Source organism: Callospermophilus lateralis, chromosome 20, assembly GCF_048772815.1.
Source record: "Callospermophilus lateralis isolate mCalLat2 chromosome 20, mCalLat2.hap1, whole genome shotgun sequence".
Taxonomy (NCBI): domain Eukaryota; kingdom Metazoa; phylum Chordata; class Mammalia; order Rodentia; family Sciuridae; genus Callospermophilus; species Callospermophilus lateralis.
The window spans coordinates 6,651,381-6,669,800 of record NC_135324.1 but is presented as its reverse complement, the minus strand read 5'-3'; the positions used below and the strand labels follow the sequence as shown (position 1 = coordinate 6,669,800).

Below are 18,420 nucleotides of genomic sequence, written 5' to 3'. Positions count from 1 at the left end.
GCCCCACACATACTAGGCAAGTGCTCTATCACTGAGCCACAACCCCAGGCCCAGCATCACCTCTTTTAATTCTTGGGATAACCCTGAGAGAGAAAGAGGTGCTAAATATTATCCCCATTTTATACATGAGGAAACTGGCACTGAGGATAAGTCACTTCTTTTTTTAAGCTTTTTTTAAAAAATATTTTTTTAGTTGTTGATGAACCTTTTATTTATTTAATTACATGCAGTGCTGAGAATCAAACCCAGTCAGTACCTCACAAATGCTAGGCAAGCGCTCCATCACTGGGCCACAACCCCAGCCCCATAAGTCACTTCTGCACAGTAATTCATCAGTTTGAGTTCAGACCCCAAAATCTTAGCTAGCCAACATCTTCCTGAAATTTCAATTTTACTGTGATGTTTTATGGGAAACATTAAAAGTGAAAATATATGCAAGCTGTGCTCGGTGGCCCATGCCTGTAATCACAGTAAGTCCAAAGGAGGATTAGCAGGAGGATTGCAAGGTTGAGGCCAGCCTCAGCAACTTGGCAAGACCCTATCTAAAATAAATAAATAATAAAAAAATAAAGGTTAAGGGTGTATCTAGTGGTAAAGTTAGGCTCAGTCCCCAGTACACCCCCCCCACAAGTGCATTTTGGGGAGTTGAATGCAAAGCTTGCATTGTGATAAAACAGAAGTTGGCATATGCTCCAGAATCTTAGAAGACCCTTTCATCCTCTTAGATAACAAAACTATTGAAACCCTGTTTAACAAGGATGTCTTCTGGCATCCAAGTTCTCTAAAACCCCCAAGAACTGACAACAGTTTTCGAGTTCCGTTTTACAATTATATGGAAGATGAGGAAGAATTTAACAACTTGCCCACGTTCACATAGCTAGGAAGTAGCACAGTCACATTAAGTCAGCTATTATTTATTTTGGGCAACGGTGAGGAATCAAACCAAAGTCCTCATGCATACCAGGCAAGCACTCCATTTCCCAGCAGCTCTTCCAAAGATCTTCCAAACAACCTGCAACTATGCTGCAAATCCCTGCCGACCCATCAGTTTCCCAGCCCCTGGATCCCACCACTTTCGCACCCACCAGCACCATGCACTTCCCCAAATGCGACTCCCCTCAGAATCACATCTTTCCTCCAGTTCCTCTCTTTCACCTTTTCCAAGCTAGTTCCCTTTCCTTCACTCCCGCCCCGTTACTCTATTCCGTCCGCCCTTTCCCTCCAGCCCCGCCCCTTTGCCCTTCCCAAGCCCCGCCCTTTCCCTTCAGCATCGTTTTTTTTCCCAGCTCCATCCTTTATCCCCAGTCCAGCTCCACCTTCCAGACCCATCCAAAGCTCCGCCCTTCCTTTCCTCAGGCCCACTCTTCTGTTGAGCCCCACTATTTACCCCGCCGTCCTCCTGCCCCTATTCTCCTGACTGGGCCCCGCTTTGCACATAGCCCCGCCCCCTCCCCTCAAACCCCGCCCCACAGGACGGTCTATTCTTCCACCCCACCCGCCCCGATCCACAACTCCCGGCCCCCTTAGGCTCCAGCCCGCGTCCCTCTGGCTCCGGCCCTGCCCCCAGCCCCGCCCCGCGCTCCCGCCCCGCCTCGCCGCCTTCCTCGGAGACCAAGGCCAGGTCCCTACCGCAGCCGCCGCGCCAGCGGGAGGGCGGGCGGGGAGGGAGGAGGCGGAGGGGGAGGGGAGAAGGGCGGGCTCCTTAGGCCCAGCCCCGCGCTCACCGTCCGCGGCCGCAGATTCGCCACAAACAGCCTGACGACCCCCGATCCCAAGCACTGCGACTTCAGCCTCCAGAAACTCAACTCTAAGGTGGAGGTGCTAGCCGATCCCTGTGGGGTGTCCGGGGCTTTTCCAAGCCCCAGAGCATGGCCTCTTGCGCCCCAGAGGGCGGGCGGAGATCCGTGGCGAAAGCGCAGCTCGGCAGCGCCGCGGCGCCGCGTTTACCTGCGCAGACGCCGTCGCCGCCGCTGCTGCCGCCGCCGCCGCTGCCACTGCCTTTGCCGCCACGGTCTCCGCCGCCGCTGTCCCCGCGCTGTCTCCAGGATCCTCCATTGTTTCGGCGGCGCCGGGTCCCGAGGCTAGGCAATCTAGAGGCTCGCGAAACGGGCGGCGACCGACGGAGTTGAGACACTGGGGCGCCGGCGGGACCGGGAACGGCGGGGGTCAGCGCGGGAATCCCGGGGAGCCGGGGCCGGAGCGTGGGGCGGCAGGGGGCCGGGGTGGCGAGCTCTACTGTCTCCGGAGTTGGGGCTCCCCCTTCCCGGCCCGTCTTTCCCCGCCGGCCTCCCCAAGTGGGGTCGGAGCCCCGGCGGGCGCCCCCGGCGATGAACCCGGACTCCAGGTGGCCGGTGAGTATGCGCCTGGGACCAGGGCGGAGGTGGCCAGGGGGAAAAGGATAGTTTACCTTTACAGGGCGCGCACTCAGCGGCCTGGCTCGGGTGCCCCTCGGGCCACTCCAGCCGGCAGAACTGACAGTGCATTAGCTCCCGGCGGGCATCCCCAGGCAACAGTGTATCATTCGGGGCTGCCTGGGCCAATGGCAGGAGGGGAGCCTTGTTGAACTTGTTACACCTCGACGAAGGGGAAACGGCACCTCATCCGGGAGAGAGGGCTGTGGGCTCCGCCGAGGCCAACCAGGTCCCTCCGCCCCTTTCTCCTACTTCCTGCAGCCCCAAAGCTCCGAGGCGGGGTGGGGACTTATACAGCAACCTTACCCCCGGGTTACGGTCCTTCCCTGTGGGCTTTCAAGTCTAAGTTCTCGCCTCTCACCGCTGTGCCTCTGCTGCTGGGTCCCAGCGGGACATTGCAGGGGCCCTGTGCCACTTTGAGAGCTAGGGCAGCAAAGCCAGAGCTACAGCATTCACCTGGGACCCGACTTGGAAAGAGAAGATCTTGTTTGCGCCTTAGTTGGTTTGTGTTTAAAGACACAGCCCCAGCTACGAAGTGGAAGGGAGTTAGAGCTGGAGGTGTAGCTTTCAGGGGCTTTTGACTGAGGGGTTGGAACCGCCCACTTGCCTGGTTAAGTCAAAGGAGAGGCCCCTGGGTCAGGTTTGTAAGGGAGTTCAGGGTGGCTTTGCCTGTGATTGTACCAAGCCCCTAGCTGAATTGTTGAACTCAACTAGGCCGAGAGAAATTGGGGCAGTCTCTGACCAAGCTGGGCATCCTGGGGTTTGGTGCCATCTGCTGTCTTCACTCACCCAGGAACATTGGGAAGGGGGAAGGGCTGCCCCTCACGCTGGGCATGTAGCCCAGCATGCCTAGATTGTCTTGTTCCTGTTTGTACTCCTAGGGCGCTGCCCTTGGTAGGCACTCAGTTAATGGTGCATGAATGGGTGGATAAGAATCTCAAATGTAGTGCATGCCACCTTCTCTGAGTAAATAACCTGTTTTCACTTAGCTCCATCATATCCAGTGTGAGGATCCCCATAAAGATCTCAGAAGTGAACAAATTCAATGATTTCTGTTGGAGTTGACTAAATTGTTGACTACCCATTCAGGGCTCTCCAAGGGCTTATATTAGCCTTCATTCCATACCTCTCAACTCCAGATCTGGCGATCTCCTCATTCAGCTGTTCATTCACAGGTTATTTGTTTGCCAAAAGCTGTGCCCATGGCATGCTGGGGTACTGAGGACACAGAAAGGGATAGACGCTGGTGTGTGTACTGCTTAGCTGTTTAGTGGAAGGGTACGTAAATTCTAGTGTGCTAAGTGCCATGCTGCAAGTGAGACTGGAACATTGTGGAAACTGCTCCTCTTGGGGAGTCAAAGAAGTCATAACTTAAGTGACTGTTGGGTTTTGAAGAATGAATAGGAACCCATCATTCAGAGAGATTGGAGGGTATTCCTAATAGAGATAATCTGTATCTTGGGAGGTTATAATGTTCAGGGATTGGCAGGTTGCCTGGTAAAGATAGAAAGAACTGTACCTGGTGAAAAGAATCTAGAAATGGAGATTGGTACTGGACAGTGAAAGGAGTGTCTTGGATGTTGTCACAGAGAATTTGAATATTATGCTAGAGAACATCAGGAGACCTTTTGTTAAGAGCTTGGAGTGATCCTTAAAATATCACTTTGGCTACAGCATGAATTGGTTTAGATGAATTGAGACTTAGGTCAGAGGTAATGAGAACCCAGACCAGAACTGTGGTGGAAGTGATGGCATTTGGAAACACTGTACAAGGGGGCTGGCCAGGACCTGATGACCCCTGGGGACAAGGAGGAATAAAGAGATGGTGTCTTTGATTCACACAGCCAGGAACTCTTTCCCAGGCCTATGTTAACTTATCCATGTATTTTAGATGTGACAGCATGGGGGTGGACTTTGACGTGAAGACTTTCTGCCACAACTTGCGGGCAACTAAACCACCATACGAGTGCCCTGTGGAGACCTGCCGCAAGGTTTACAAGAGTTATAGTGGTATTGAATACCACCTATACCACTATGACCACGACAACCCGCCGCCCCCACAGCAGACTCCACTCCGCAAGCACAAGAAGAAGGGACGGCAGTCACGCCCAGCCAACAAGCAGTCACCCAGCCCCTCAGAGGTATCACAGTCACCAAGCCGTGAGGTGATGAGCTACGCACAGGCTCAGCGCATGGTGGAGGTGGACCTGCATGGCCGTGTCCACCGCATCAGCATCTTTGACAACCTGGATGTGGTATCAGAGGACGAGGAAGCCCCTGAGGAGGCCCCTGAGAATGGAAGTAACAAGGAGAACACTGAGACGCCTGCTGCTACTCCTAAGTCAGGCAAGCATAAGAACAAGGAGAAACGTAAGGACTCCAACCATCATCACCACCATAATGCTTCTGCAAGTGCCACCCCCAAGCTGCCAGAGGTGGTATACCGGGAGCTGGAGCAGGACACCCCTGATGCCCCACCCCGACCAACTTCCTATTACCGGTAAGGCCACCTCTGTTTCCCACCTGGAAAACTGGTCAAGCAGGGTTCAGGAACCAGTGATAGATAGATAGGAAGGTGATAGGATAAAGGATAGGAAGTGAACTGATCTTTCTAGGGCAGTGAGAGGAACTGGACCTCTGCTAATGATGGTACTTACTCTGCACTGCCACATGCCAGGCCCCACATTGAATACTTTATAGTCACTCCCTTATTTTATTTTCATAACTCTCTCAGTTAGGTATTGTTCTTATTACAGGTGAGGAAGCCATGGTCCAAAATGTGTGTCAGATCTATACAAAGTAGATAGATGAACTAACCCAGGTCCCTCTGACTCCAGGCAAAGCTGCATTATTTCCACTATACCCACAATCTCATTTCTAATTCTCACCCTCTTCTAATTCTCACTGTGTGAGTATGAGGAATACATCCAGCTTCTGGTGTTCTAGAGACCCCATCTGTATAGCAGGCACAGTGTTCCTCTGTAAGGTTCTCAAAGCAGTTTGTGAATCTGTAGAGGTAATTTCCCCAGCATTCTGTTGTCCCCCATCCTTTAGCATGCTTAAGCCAATATTCCACTGCCTGTGTTTTGTACTTCTCCAGGGACCCTTTATTTCATTTATTTCTTGTATTCCTTCTTTTGAAGGAGTGTACCCCACTCCTTCCAAGAATTAGCCTCAGAAGCTCCTATTGAAGTCACACATATGACAAAAACCAAGTATAAAACCCAGATATTAGAGTTTTAGTTTTCAAGACAAAGAGGGTATTCTGATGGTCTTAGTAGGGCAGTTTTTATGTTTTGATGTGGGGGGTTGCTGCTAGGGATGAAGTCAGGGGCACTTAACCACTGAACCATATCCCTAGCCCTTTTTTGTATTTAGATACACAAATCTCCCTGAGTTGCTTATCACCTCACCATTGCTGAGGCTGTTTTTTTGTTTTGTTTTGTTTTTTAACCAAAAATGTAATCTACATGGTGTTATATGAAATTCAGTTCTCTGAATGCAAATCTGTGGGAACACAAGTGATATGACCCATTATGATACTTTCTCTCATTTCAGTTTTAACCAGTCTCTCTTTTATCTTTTTCCTATTCTTTCATCTGTTCAGCCCAGTTCTCACTCCTTCTAGCTTTCCAGAGTCTCTTTCTCTTTTCTGTTAGCATTGACTATCATGCTCACTCTCAACCTCAAAACAGACCCTTGTCTGGGCCCCCCTTCTCCTTAGGGCTGTTGAGCTCTCTGCTCTGACATGCAGTCCAGCCCAGCTCACTCAGCAGCTTTTCTCCCTCCACACAGGTTCACTCTTTCCTCTTGGGGATCAGATCTATTCTCCAGGAGAGCAGTTCTCAACTGGCACACTGCAGTCAGTTAGGAGGTGTGTTGTATATAATTATCATTGTTAGCAAGTCCAAGTTCTGTAAATGGTTTATTTTTTATATAAATTCAAAAGATCTGAGGTCATCTCTAATCACATCACTTTCTCTTGCTTGCATTCTGATATGCTTCCTTGTAGGAGAGGGAGAGGGCAGTGTGCCAGGAATTGTGCATGACATGCAGCCACCTTATCTGTGCTGCAGCCTGTAATCTGGGAGCCTGTGGGAGTGTGTTATGCACCAAGACAATATGTCACATGTGTCATGGCAGAGGAAAGGGTGAGACCCAGTGCTCAGGAGATCTGGTGCAGGGCCTGAAAGGATCCAGATGGTTCACACCAGCCCTGAGTCATACCCTTGTTCAAAGAGCACAGGTTGCAGTCACCCTGGGTAAGAGGTAAAGGACTAAGGAAAAAGCTGCATCCCACAGACAACATTTTAGTCTCTCCTCCCTGACACCTCCAGAATGCCTTTTAAATGCACAACAGTGAGCGCCTATTTCTGTGTAGTGAATCAGACCTGATCTCCCTGCCTGTCCTGTAGTGGAGGAGTGAGACACATAAACAGCTGTAATGCAAGGCAGGGTAGGTCAGGACTGTACAAAAGCTAATAAAGTTAACATTTGCTGAGTACTCAATCTGTGCCAAGCACTGTCCGAAGCACTTTAGCTATAACTCATTTCACAGTCATAACAGCAATGTGAAGTAGGTTTATATTAGCATCATCACTTCACAGATGAGGAGACTGATGCCCAGAGAACTTGACTCATGTATCCATAGGGCCCAGGCAATATGGCTTCAGAGCCTGTGTGCACTAAGCCAGCTCAGAGCCCCATTCCCCAGGTGGAAAGAGGAGAGTAGAGACAGGAACTAAAATGTTGCTAGGATCTGCTGTATGCTACTTGATTCTTGTGATTCAATGTAATCTTGATAGTGTTTGTGAATAGATAGCATTATTCTCATTCTGTTGTCAATTAAACCAAGGTTCAGAGAAGAAAGGTGACGTCTGAAGGTCAGAGTGGCAGATGGAGGATTTAAGTCCAGGTTTATTAGAAACTGAAACCCTAATCTTTTCATTGTACTCTATAGTTTACAGTGCCAGAGTCCATGCCACCAAGAACATGGCAAACATGGGGTGCTTGTTCTGTATCACAGATACCAGGAGCAACTCTCCATTCTAGGCCAGCAGGTGCTACAGGGTGGAGGTAAAGAGTTCTGGGACTGGGGATTAGATGCCAGCTCTGCCACTCCCCTGTCTTATATTAAAGAGGGCAGTTAATTAACTTCTCAAAGCTTTAGTTTCCTTATCTTCAAAATGAAGATAGAACATTTAGCCAGCTGCAGTGCACACTCTGTAATCCAGGTGACTCAAGAGGCTGAGGCAGGAGGATCTCAAGTTCTAGGCCAGCCTTGGCAACATAGCAAGACCTGTCTTAAAAATAAAATAAAAAGGCTAGGGATATGGCTCAGTAGTGGAAGGTCTCTGGGTTCAATTCCCAATACCACCCCCACAAGAAAAGACCATTGACCCTATGCCTACTGTGGTAAGTTAGGATAATGCTTGGTTCATTGTAAATACTCAATGAATCTAGCTTTGATTATTATCAAGTTCATTGTAAATACTCAATGAATCTAGTTTTGAGAACAAACATAATACCTAGAGTTTGAGGGAGCCCTGAGCTGATGCAAGCACCAGCTAAGAGAAAGACCCATCATCTCTAGTCAAGAGCCTGCCAGTTGGTGCTAAAGCAATTTATAAATAATTTGCCAGTGATATCAAGGACCTTCCTTCCCCTGGCTCTTTGTATTGTCATCCAGACTACCACAATGGGTCCTGCTGCCACTGTCTTCCCTTTAGGAATCAGATCCTCAGTTCTATACCAAAAGGGAGATGGTGTCTCATAGCAGCTAAGACATGAGCTTTTGCAGAGATAGGCCCGGATTCATACCCTAGCTCTACCACTTTCTCACAAGTGAGCTGGGGCAGGTGCATTAACTTACACAAGCTTTACACTTCATTTCCTTCAAAACAGGAATGAGTGTAGTGTCTCTAGTACCTGGGATTAGGGTGAGGATCCAGCGAGCCAGCATGTGTAAAGGTACAGGTTTAGAGTAAGTGTTTGGCAATGGACACCACTCATTTTCTCTAAGATAGGAGAATCTCAACCATGTGATGCTGAACTGCCTTTGTGCACTTCAGGTACATTGAGAAGTCTGCAGAAGAGCTGGATGAGGAAGTTGAGTATGACATGGATGAGGAGGATTACATCTGGCTGGATATCATGAATGAGCGACGAAAGACAGAAGGTGTGAGTCCAATCCCACAGGAGATCTTTGAGTACCTAATGGACCGGCTGGAAAAAGAGTCCTATTTTGAGAGTCACAATAAAGGTGACCCCAATGCACTAGTGGATGAGGATGCTGTGTGCTGTATCTGCAATGATGGTGAGTGCCAGAACAGCAATGTCATCCTCTTCTGTGACATGTGCAACCTGGCCGTACACCAGGAGTGCTACGGTGTCCCCTATATCCCTGAGGGCCAGTGGCTGTGCCGCCGTTGCCTACAGTCACCCTCCCGTGCTGTGGACTGTGCCCTGTGCCCCAACAAGGGTGGTGCCTTCAAGCAGACAGATGACGGGCGCTGGGCCCATGTGGTGTGTGCCCTGTGGATCCCCGAGGTCTGCTTCGCCAACACAGTCTTCCTAGAGCCTATTGATAGCATCGAGCACATCCCACCAGCACGCTGGAAGCTTACCTGCTACATTTGCAAACAGCGGGGCTCAGGGGCCTGCATTCAGTGCCACAAGGCCAACTGCTATACAGCCTTCCATGTGACATGCGCCCAGCAGGCTGGCCTTTACATGAAAATGGAACCAGTGCGTGAGACGGGTGCCAATGGCACCTCTTTCAGCGTCCGCAAGACAGCCTACTGCGACATCCACACACCCCCAGGCTCTGCCCGCCGCCTGCCTGCCCTATCCCACAGTGAGGGTGAGGAAGATGAGGATGAAGAGGAAGATGAGGGTAAAGGCTGGAGCTCAGAGAAGGTCAAGAAGGCCAAGGCCAAGTCCCGGATAAAGATGAAGAAGGCACGGAAGATCTTGGCAGAGAAGCGGGCAGCAGCACCTGTGGTGTCAGTGCCCTGCATCCCACCACACAGGTATGTGGGGCACAGTTGGACAGGCAGCTGACGAAAGAATAAGCTCAGCTGGAAAAGAACTGACAGGCTTCTGAGTAGAATAGCAAGGCTGGGTTATCCTTTCCCTATCAGGAGCTGCATAGAAATATAAAAATTCCAAAAGAGGTTATCTTTATCAGGTTACCTGATTTTTTAAAAAATTTGTTTTCATATGGTGCTGAGGATTGAACCCAGTGCTTCACACATGCTAGGCAAGTGCTCTACCATGGACCTACAACCCCAGCCCCAAGTCACCTGACTTTTACAGTAGGAGCCAGAATCCTGAACCTTTGACTGACAGACCTAACAGGTGTTTTAAACTGCCTACGTTTTGATGGTATGGTTTGTGAGGAAAAAAGAGGATTAAACAGCCACAATGAAAAAATGGTCTGATCAAGAAGACAGTAGAATGAAAAGCACAGAAGGGAAGACTCAAGAAGTTGTGGAGGGCTGGGGTGTGGCTCAGTGGTAGAGTGCATATTTGGTGTGCCCGAGACCTGGTCAATCCCAGTAGTGGAGTGTGAGCTGCTTCTCATTTGGGCCATGATCATCAGTTACTTTTAACTCTCACCAGAAATCTCTGCTCCAATACAAAAATACAATACAGTTGTAATTTATCTTCACTTAATCTTGGCCAAAAGGCCAATGAGACAAGTGATTCCAACTATATCTCAGCTTTCAAAGGCCCAATCTGAGAGGAAATTTCTGGGTCAAATAGTTCTCTGGACAGAAGTGGCTAATGTAGTCTAGAGGCAGAGCTTTACCTAGACACCAGGAAGTCAAGGATCTGGCATAGTGCTGGAAGCTTGGGTTCTGATCTGCTGCACTGTAATGGAAGATACCATTCTGTGATCTTTGCCTTAAGCCCAGAGTCACAGACCTTTTTGACCAGACATATTCCCTATTCATCTCCATTTGGGAACTCTCATTTGCCAGAGACCCCTGTTCTGCTTCAGAAAATCAGGTTTTCCTCTTTGTTCCTTGGCTCCCAGGCTCAGTAAAATCACCAATCGCCTGACCATCCAGAGAAAGAGCCAGTTCATGCAGAGGCTGCACAGCTACTGGACGTTGAAACGGCAGTCACGGAATGGGGTTCCACTGCTGCGTCGCCTGCAGACACACCTCCAGTCTCAGAGGAACTGTGACCAAGTTGGGGTACTGTGTCCAATTCCCTGTGGGCTATGGGAATTAGTGTTAGGAGGACCAGGACCAAAGTTTGCATCTGTAGCTTCCAGTATCAGAGGGCTTAGGCTGTTTCCTTCTTTAAAACAGCCCTCAAACCAAGGTCAGCATGAAATCTATATACATTATTAGCTCAGTGGAAAGGTATTTGTTCATGTGTGTTGATTCATTCATCCAACAGACACATGCTGAACATTTATTCTATGCCAGGCCTTGGGGACACACAGATTGAGCACTACCAGCAAATTACTGTGCACCTTCTTGACTTGACCTGCCCTTGACCCAAGTCTCCTGGGTTTTCCTGTCATTTCTGGTCTTTCCTCCCACTGTCTGATCATCCCTTGATAATCCCCCTTTTTGCCTCTACAGAGAGATTCTGAGGATAAAAACTGGGCCCTCAAAGAACAGCTCAAGTCCTGGCAGCGACTCCGGCATGACCTAGAACGAGCTCGGTTGCTAGTAGAACTGATCCGCAAGCGAGAGAAACTCAAAAGGGAGACGGTGAGTGCTCCTGGGTCAGCCTTATTTTTCAAAGGAGAATGCAGACTCAGGAGAAGGGAAAGTATCTGCGCAGACCAGGAAACATCACGGCTGATGCTAGAGTCAGGTTTTTTGGCACTGAGTGTGCCTTCAGGCCTATGGGAAGCAGAATGTCCCCAGAGAATATGAACAGAATTCTAACTTACAAAGTCCAGGTAGCTCATGTTGGGAGTTCATGGAAGTGGAAGGGCAGAGTAGTTGTCCTACTTGACAGAACCTTGTAGAAGGTAGACCTGAGAGAGCATTCCCAGCTGTTGGGGTGGGAAGGAACGTGAGTTCCCAAACCAGCTGGGACCACCTCTTTGGATCTCTAGGCCAAGGAACTGGCCTGAACCTGGCTGATCAGGCCTTTTTGTGTGTCAGATTAAGGTCCAGCAGATTGCCATGGAGATGCAACTGACTCCTTTCCTCATCCTCCTTCGCAAAACCTTGGAACAGCTCCAAGAGAAGGACACAGGCAACATCTTCAGCGAGCCGGTCCCTCTGTCTGAGGTAACCGAATTGGACGAAGTAAGAATCCCTTCCCCTCACTCCACCTTCTTTCTGTTCTTCTCCCCGTTGGACCCCTGCTGCAGGTCTGGGCCAGGAACTAGGTGGGGACCTTGAAGAGAGGGGCTGGTGGCTCTGGGGCAGGATGAACTGGAGCCACATGTATCACCTGGACTCTGTCTTGTCCCTGTCATACCCCAAGGGCCCAGAATGGGAGGCAATCTGCACTCCTTCCCCAGAGGCAGGGACTGAGTCTGCCAAATGAATAATCCCAAGGGCAGGAAGACACTTTCCGGGTGCTGAACCCTAGAACGGAGACTTTAGAAGGCTCAGCACCTAAAGAACCAGCTCTGAAGCCCTAGGTCCTGACTGGCAGGACCTGTATAAAAGGTATAAAATAAGAGACCTGAGGCAGCAGCTTGCTTATAAGTCTTGGTGATAAATGAAAAGCAATAGGAGTACGAGGCCCAGAGACGTTAAGAGACATACCAAGGTCACACAGCTTGTGACTGGTCAAGTTAGGACTATAATCCAGCTTTCCTTTTCCTGTGCTACATGCCAGCCTCTATCTGGTGGGAGGAGGTTGCTGGTTGCATTTTAGGGGGTTTATTAGGAACAGGTTTCAGGGGAATAAGAACATATCTCTACTTAGACATACTTGCCCTGCTCTCCCAGGTACCTGACTACCTAGATCACATCAAAAAGCCCATGGACTTTTTCACCATGAAGCAGAACTTGGAGGCTTACCGCTACCTGAACTTTGATGATTTTGAGGAGGACTTCAACCTCATCGTCAGCAACTGCCTCAAGTATAACGCGAAGGACACCATCTTCTACAGGGCAGCAGTGCGGCTCCGTGAGCAGGGTGGCGCTGTACTTCGTCAGGCCCGGCGCCAGGCAGAAAAAATGGGCATTGACTTTGAGACGGGCATGCATATCCCTCACAGCCTGGCTGGAGATGAGGCCCCACACCACGCTGAAGATGGTGGGTGATAAGTCATATACACACATAGAGGCCAATGCCAGGGATGGACAGCTTTCCAAAAGTCCCCTCCTGGGAGCAGGCAGTGTAGGCAGAAAGCAGCTAGGCTGAGCAGTGGCAAGCTATCCCCAGGAATGCTCCCCAAGAAGCCAGACTGGGTGAATGGATAGCAGTACCCGCCATTCCACATCTTGGTGCTGCTATTTTACAGCTGTTCCTGGTGAGAAGCCAAGGGGGGAAGAGTGGGTTTCTTGCTGCCTGCCCAGGTTTAATGGGGCCCAGTGGGCTGCCCTGACTCTGACCTTTTCCCCTCAACCCTAACCCTAGCAGCAGAGGAAGAGCGGTTGGTCCTGCTGGAGAATCAGAAGCACCTGCCAGTAGAAGAGCAGCTCAAGTTGTTACTGGAGCGGCTGGATGAGGTGAATGCCAGCAAGCAGAGTGTAGGCCGCTCAAGACGAGCGAAAATGATCAAGAAAGAGATGACAGCATTGCGGCGGAAACTTGCCCACCAGAGGGAGACTGGACGGGATGGGCCTGAAAGGCATGGCCCCTCCAGCCGAGGCAGTCTGACACCCCACCCTGCAGCCTGTGACAAGGACGGGCAGACAGACAGTGCCGCGGAGGAGAGCAGCAGCCAGGAGACGAGCAAAGGTCTGAACCCTACAGCAAGGTGGACCCCAAAGCAAGTCAGACTTTGGCTCTGCGGCACACGTTCGAGCCTTTGTGGCCCCCAGGCAGAGGTCCTTTCTGCACAGCTAGCTATGCTTTCTCCCTCATTCCCCCATCAGGGGCCTCTTAGCTGCCTCTTTGGCTATTTGTGTGAGTCACTGTTCCAAATTCCATAACCCCCAATCCTCTCCCAACTCTAGCTGGAGTAATGGTCCCATATACTCAGGGCATGACCCTGGACACCTACCCTTCTCATGTCAGGCCCCTCACCAACTCTCCTTCTCTCTTTCTCTGCTCCAGGCCTGGGTCCCAACATGTCCTCAACCCCCGCACATGAGGTGGGCAGGAGAACCTCAGTTCTGTTCTCCAAAAAGAACCCGAAGACAGCTGGACCGCCCAAGAGGCCGGGCCGGCCCCCCAAAAACCGGGAGAGCCAGATGACCCCCAGCCACGGAGGCAGTCCTGTGGGGCCCCCCCAGCTCCCCATCATGGGCTCCCTGCGTCAGCGCAAGCGGGGTAGGAGCCCCCGGCCCAGTTCGAGCTCAGACAGCGACAGTGATAAGTCCACAGAAGACCCCCCAATGGGTGAGCCTCACCATCACCCAGACCCCCAAGAGAGTGAGCAAAGCTGCCATTTTTTTCCAGCATACTCCCAACTGTCCTTTCATTTTCCCATAAAAGAAGCTAAAGGCTCCCTTAGGAATCCTTTTATTCCATCCTCTCATTTTACTGTTGGGAAAACAGGTCCAGATACACTGTGACCCAGCTAGGCTCCTTTGCAGGGTCCCCCCTACCCCCAATTCCATTGTATCACTTCACTTTTTCTCTTCTCACCTTCCTCAGGGATCTCCTTCCTTTTAATCCATCTGTGTCCTAAGGCTAGTATCTGCCATGGAAAGCAAAGAGTAGGGCAGGGTTGTGGCCAGCTCTTGTAGACACTGCCCAGAGCTAGCTCTGCTGGCCAAGTTTGGAGGAATTGTCCAGCCTAAAAGGAGAACCCACACTCTAAGCCCTTTTACCCCTGTGTTATCTCTGATCTACATCCTCCTGACCGGTTCCTTCCTTCCTCCCCCTCCCTCCAACCAAGACTTACCAGCCAATGGCTTCAGCAGTGGAAACCAACCAGTGAAGAAGAGTTTCTTGGTGTACCGCAATGACTGCAGCCTTCCCCGGAGCAGTTCAGACTCTGAATCCAGCAGCAGTAGCAGTAGCAGCGCTGCCTCAGACCGGACCAGGTACCAGTCCTCCAGATCAAAGCTACTTTCTGGGATTGCCTTCCAGAACTCAAAGAAATGAGCCCTTCCAGGTTTCCCTTTTAGAAGTGGGGTGGCAGCCATCTCAGCCTAGAGTAGGTGGCTCAAACCCGAGTTTCTCATCTCTGCAAAATAAATGGGATACATCAGTGTCGTCAGAATGGAAGGGAAGAAACCTTCTTGGGTTAAGCTGATGGTTTAGAGCAGAGAGTATAAACTGGTACCTGTGTCCTGGATTTGACCTGCTGATACATTTTGTTTGGCCATCATGGTGTTTTTAGAAAATGAATCCAGATGCCACATAAAATTCCCAATCTCTATTCTTTTAAAAAAAATCAGAGGATCAGCTAGGCAGTGGTGGTACAGGCTTATCATCCCAGTGACTAGGGGTGCTGAAGCAGAAAGATGGCAAGTTCAAGGATAGCTCTGGCAACTTAGTGAGATCCTGTCTCAAAATAAAAAATAAGGTGGCCTGGGGAGTGTTGGTCAGTGGTCAAAGGCCCTTGGGTTCAATCCCAGGGGTGCCTGGTGTGCCTTCATATCGCCTTTGAACAGGGTATATACTCCCCACACCTTATTCCAGCCCACCTTGGTAAAATGACCAGCTCCTTAGAGTGTGTGAGTTTGAAATTCTTCATATAGTCTCTGCTTTCCAAAAGTCTAGACACTGGGGGCTTAAAAGAGAAGACATGTGCCAAGCCATTCTCCATTCCTCCCCTTCTTTGAACTGAGTTCCCACTGTTTTGTCTACAGCACAACACCCTCAAAACAAGGCCGGGGCAAGCCCTCCTTCTCTCGGGGCACATTCCCAGAGGATAGCAGTGAAGATACCTCAGGCACTGAGAATGAGGCCTACTCCGTGGGCACTGGCCGCGGCGTGGGCCACAGCAGTAAGTACCTTCACCCAAAGCCAGGGATGCTGGGCACCCAGTGTCAGGGCCTTGCCAGCCCCCCAGCCACTGATCCACCCCCTCTCTCCCTTTCCTGTGAAGTGGTGAGGAAGAGTCTGGGTCGGGGAGCTGGCTGGCTCTCAGAGGATGAGGACTCCCCTCTGGACGCTCTGGACCTGGTGTGGGCCAAATGCCGAGGGTATCCATCATACCCAGCTCTGGTAGGCTTCCACTTCTCTTCCTGCCTCTTGCTTTCTAACCCCGGAACTCAGGTTCACAATTGTAGGACTTTCCCTGTTCTCTACTGAACTGTGGAACACAGGGTTCCCTAATAGATAAGAGTGGTAGAAAAAGATGTAGCTTGAGTACCCCATAGAGACCTCCAGTCAGTTTCTCTGTCACTCCTTTGTCCTTCTTTTTGCCCTTAGGCTCTGAAATAATTTAGCATAGAAAAAAGTGGAGGGTCAGCATAATAATCCTAGTAGCACGACAACTTTTTTGTCCCTGCTTCAGATGTAGTCTCCAAATTATTGGGAAGGGAGAGCTTTGGGGAGGAATTGAATGGAACCAAACTGGGCTCATATTACACCCTCAGATCATTGATCCAAAGATGCCCCGAGAAGGTATGTTCCACCATGGGGTTCCCATCCCTGTGCCCCCACTGGAGGTGCTGAAACTTGGGGAGCAGATGACCCAGGAAGCCCGAGAGCATCTCTACCTCGTTCTCTTCTTTGACAACAAAAGAACCTGGTAAGAAAGGTGGGGAGCATTTGGTGTGACTCAGCCGTAGATGCAACCCAGTGTGGTATGGGGCAGACTGCCAGGAAAGTCCAGCAGCAGACTAGGATGTCACAGATCCATGGGGAAGGGATGAAAGAACAGTTCTTTGAGCAAAAGGGTTGTGTTGACCATGAGACTGACAAGCAAAGTGGTCAGGTAGTAGCTAACAAAGAACTGGCTAGAAACCATAGGAACACCAGTGACTGACAGGTATGGGGATGACTCCCTACCCTGACTTAGAGGGCTTCTGGACTTAATTTTCCCAGCTCTTCCTCTATGGTATCAAGGATAAAGCCCACATAAATATTTAGGCTCTAAATCCCTGTTCTGTTGCATATACATATGTCGTCTTTATTAATTGCCTGCCAATGATATTCAGTGCTAGTTAAGTCTGCCTGGAGCTTATGGGACAGTTAGGTCAGGGCTTCTCCTCTTAGCACTCATAAATACCTTGTGGTTACCCCGTAGTGTAGCTGTTGACTGGACTCTTTCCATCATTAAGCTGTGAGCAAGTCCTTGAGGACAAGGACTGGGTCTCTGGGTCTCTGTAACCCTAGTGCCCAACAGTTTCTTGCCAGTGTGGGTTCTGAGGAGAGGTGTTTTTGAAAGCATGGAGTGAGGAAAGCTAGTGCTGGTTCTCACTGAGATGATTTATTTGATCTTCACCTTTCTCTACAGGCAGTGGCTACCCAGGACTAAGTTGGTCCCTCTGGGTGTGAACCAGGACCTAGACAAAGAGAAGATGTTGGAGGGCCGCAAGTCAAATATCCGCAAGTCAGTACAAATCGCCTACCACAGGGCTCTTCAGCACCGTAGCAAGGTTCAGGGTGAACAGAGCAGCGAGACCAGCGATAGCGACTGATACTGCCCAACCTACAGTGCCCTGTGACTTCTCTCCTTCCCTTTGCTCACTGTCCTGGAGTGGCACCGGCCTCTGCACTGACTCATTCCTGGTCTTGGGGCCAGTCTCAGGGGAAGCTGGGTGGGGGAGGTCCCTCCTGCCCTGAGTGCAGCTGGACTGTACAGAACACTCCAAGGGCCCACAGCGACTCAGTGCGAGGAGAGGAGAGGTCCCACAGGTCAGAAAGAGCTCCAGTGACCTCATGGCATTGTAGAGCAGGGTGGTGGGCCAAGGTTAGGACACTGCTTAAAACAGGCCATCCTACCACCTCTGCCTGCTCATGCCAGGAGAATACATACTGCCTAGAGGCCTGAGGCCCCTGCAGGTGGTGAGGCATGCCGGCATCTGCCCAGCCTAGCAGTGGGATTGATGTCTGTCCAGCCCGGAAGAGGGGCACTAGGTGACCCCCTCCCCTGCTGTTGTAAATACTGTAATTATCGGAGAATTTAAATTATTCTCATTTGTAACTGCGTTTCCGGGTCGCGCCAGAGTCATTTGGTACTAAAAAAAAAAAAGAAAAAAGACTGGGGCCTGTCCCCACTTCCCTGTCTTTCCCATAGATTCCCCCTTACCTTTCAAACTGGTTTGTATTTATTTCAAAGGAAGAAAATATATTGATTCTTAGAAAAATAAACAGTCTATTTAGAATTCTTTGTTCTTGCCTTCTGCTAGGGCACAGGGATTCAATGGGAGGTATAGATCTATGCCCTAGGGATGGTATATAATTGGGCCCCAGTGATACTGCTATGCATGCTAGTTTTGACACAACAGCAAAAGAAATATGAGAGTTCCCATTTGCCATACTCTGAGTGGAAGGCCTTCTACTAAGTATCTAGATACACAATTTTACTTATACCTTATAGCAAATATAGGGTAGGGTAATAAGATAATAGACTGGTTGTCTCCACAAAGATAGTTTGGTTTAGAAAAAGTAAGAAACTTGCCTAAGTTCCCACAACTAGGAAGTTTCACAGCTAGGATTTGAATTCAGGTCTGTTTGTCTGCAAAGCTGACTGTTCAACTAGTTTGCTGAACTGGGAATGAGAAGTCCACTCTGGATTCCTTTGTGGGTTTCAGTGGGTAGCTTCATTCAAGTCCTTTGCCAGGAGCATGACCCAAGTGCTTCTGTCACTACAGCTGAGATTGGGAACAGAGAAAGGATGTAAAGGTTGCTTTCATTCACCCCAAAAAGTGGCATCTTTTCCAATTCAACCAACATTTGTTGAGGGAGTGACTCCAAGTGCTAGGTGCCTGTGAGGTGGCATGCCTATGAG

The 18,420-nt window shown here is 50.0% G+C and overlaps 1 protein-coding gene across 10 annotated transcripts; it reads left to right on the top strand.

Annotated features, from left to right (window-relative positions):
- The first annotated feature begins 1,701 nt into the window (after positions 1-1,701).
- Brpf1 (bromodomain and PHD finger containing 1) lies at positions 1,702-17,780 on the top strand. 10 transcript variants are annotated; one of them, XM_076841247.1, is made up of 14 exons: positions 1,702-2,351; positions 4,303-4,911; positions 8,483-9,442; positions 10,453-10,615; positions 11,012-11,143; positions 11,546-11,674; positions 12,347-12,656; positions 12,984-13,304; positions 13,623-13,907; positions 14,410-14,557; positions 15,329-15,465; positions 15,568-15,686; positions 16,061-16,215; positions 16,924-17,780. In XM_076841247.1, exons 2-14 carry the CDS (start codon positions 4,313-4,315, stop codon positions 17,105-17,107), a joined length of 3,642 nt encoding a protein of 1,213 aa, XP_076697362.1. In that variant the 5' UTR covers positions 1,702-2,351; positions 4,303-4,312; the 3' UTR covers positions 17,108-17,780. The 10 variants fall into 10 exon arrangements, with proteins under 10 accessions (XP_076697362.1, XP_076697361.1, XP_076697360.1 ...); XM_076841246.1 differs by having other exon boundaries at positions 12,981-13,304; XM_076841245.1 differs by having other exon boundaries at positions 11,546-11,692.
- The last annotated feature ends 640 nt before the right edge of the window (positions 17,781-18,420 follow it).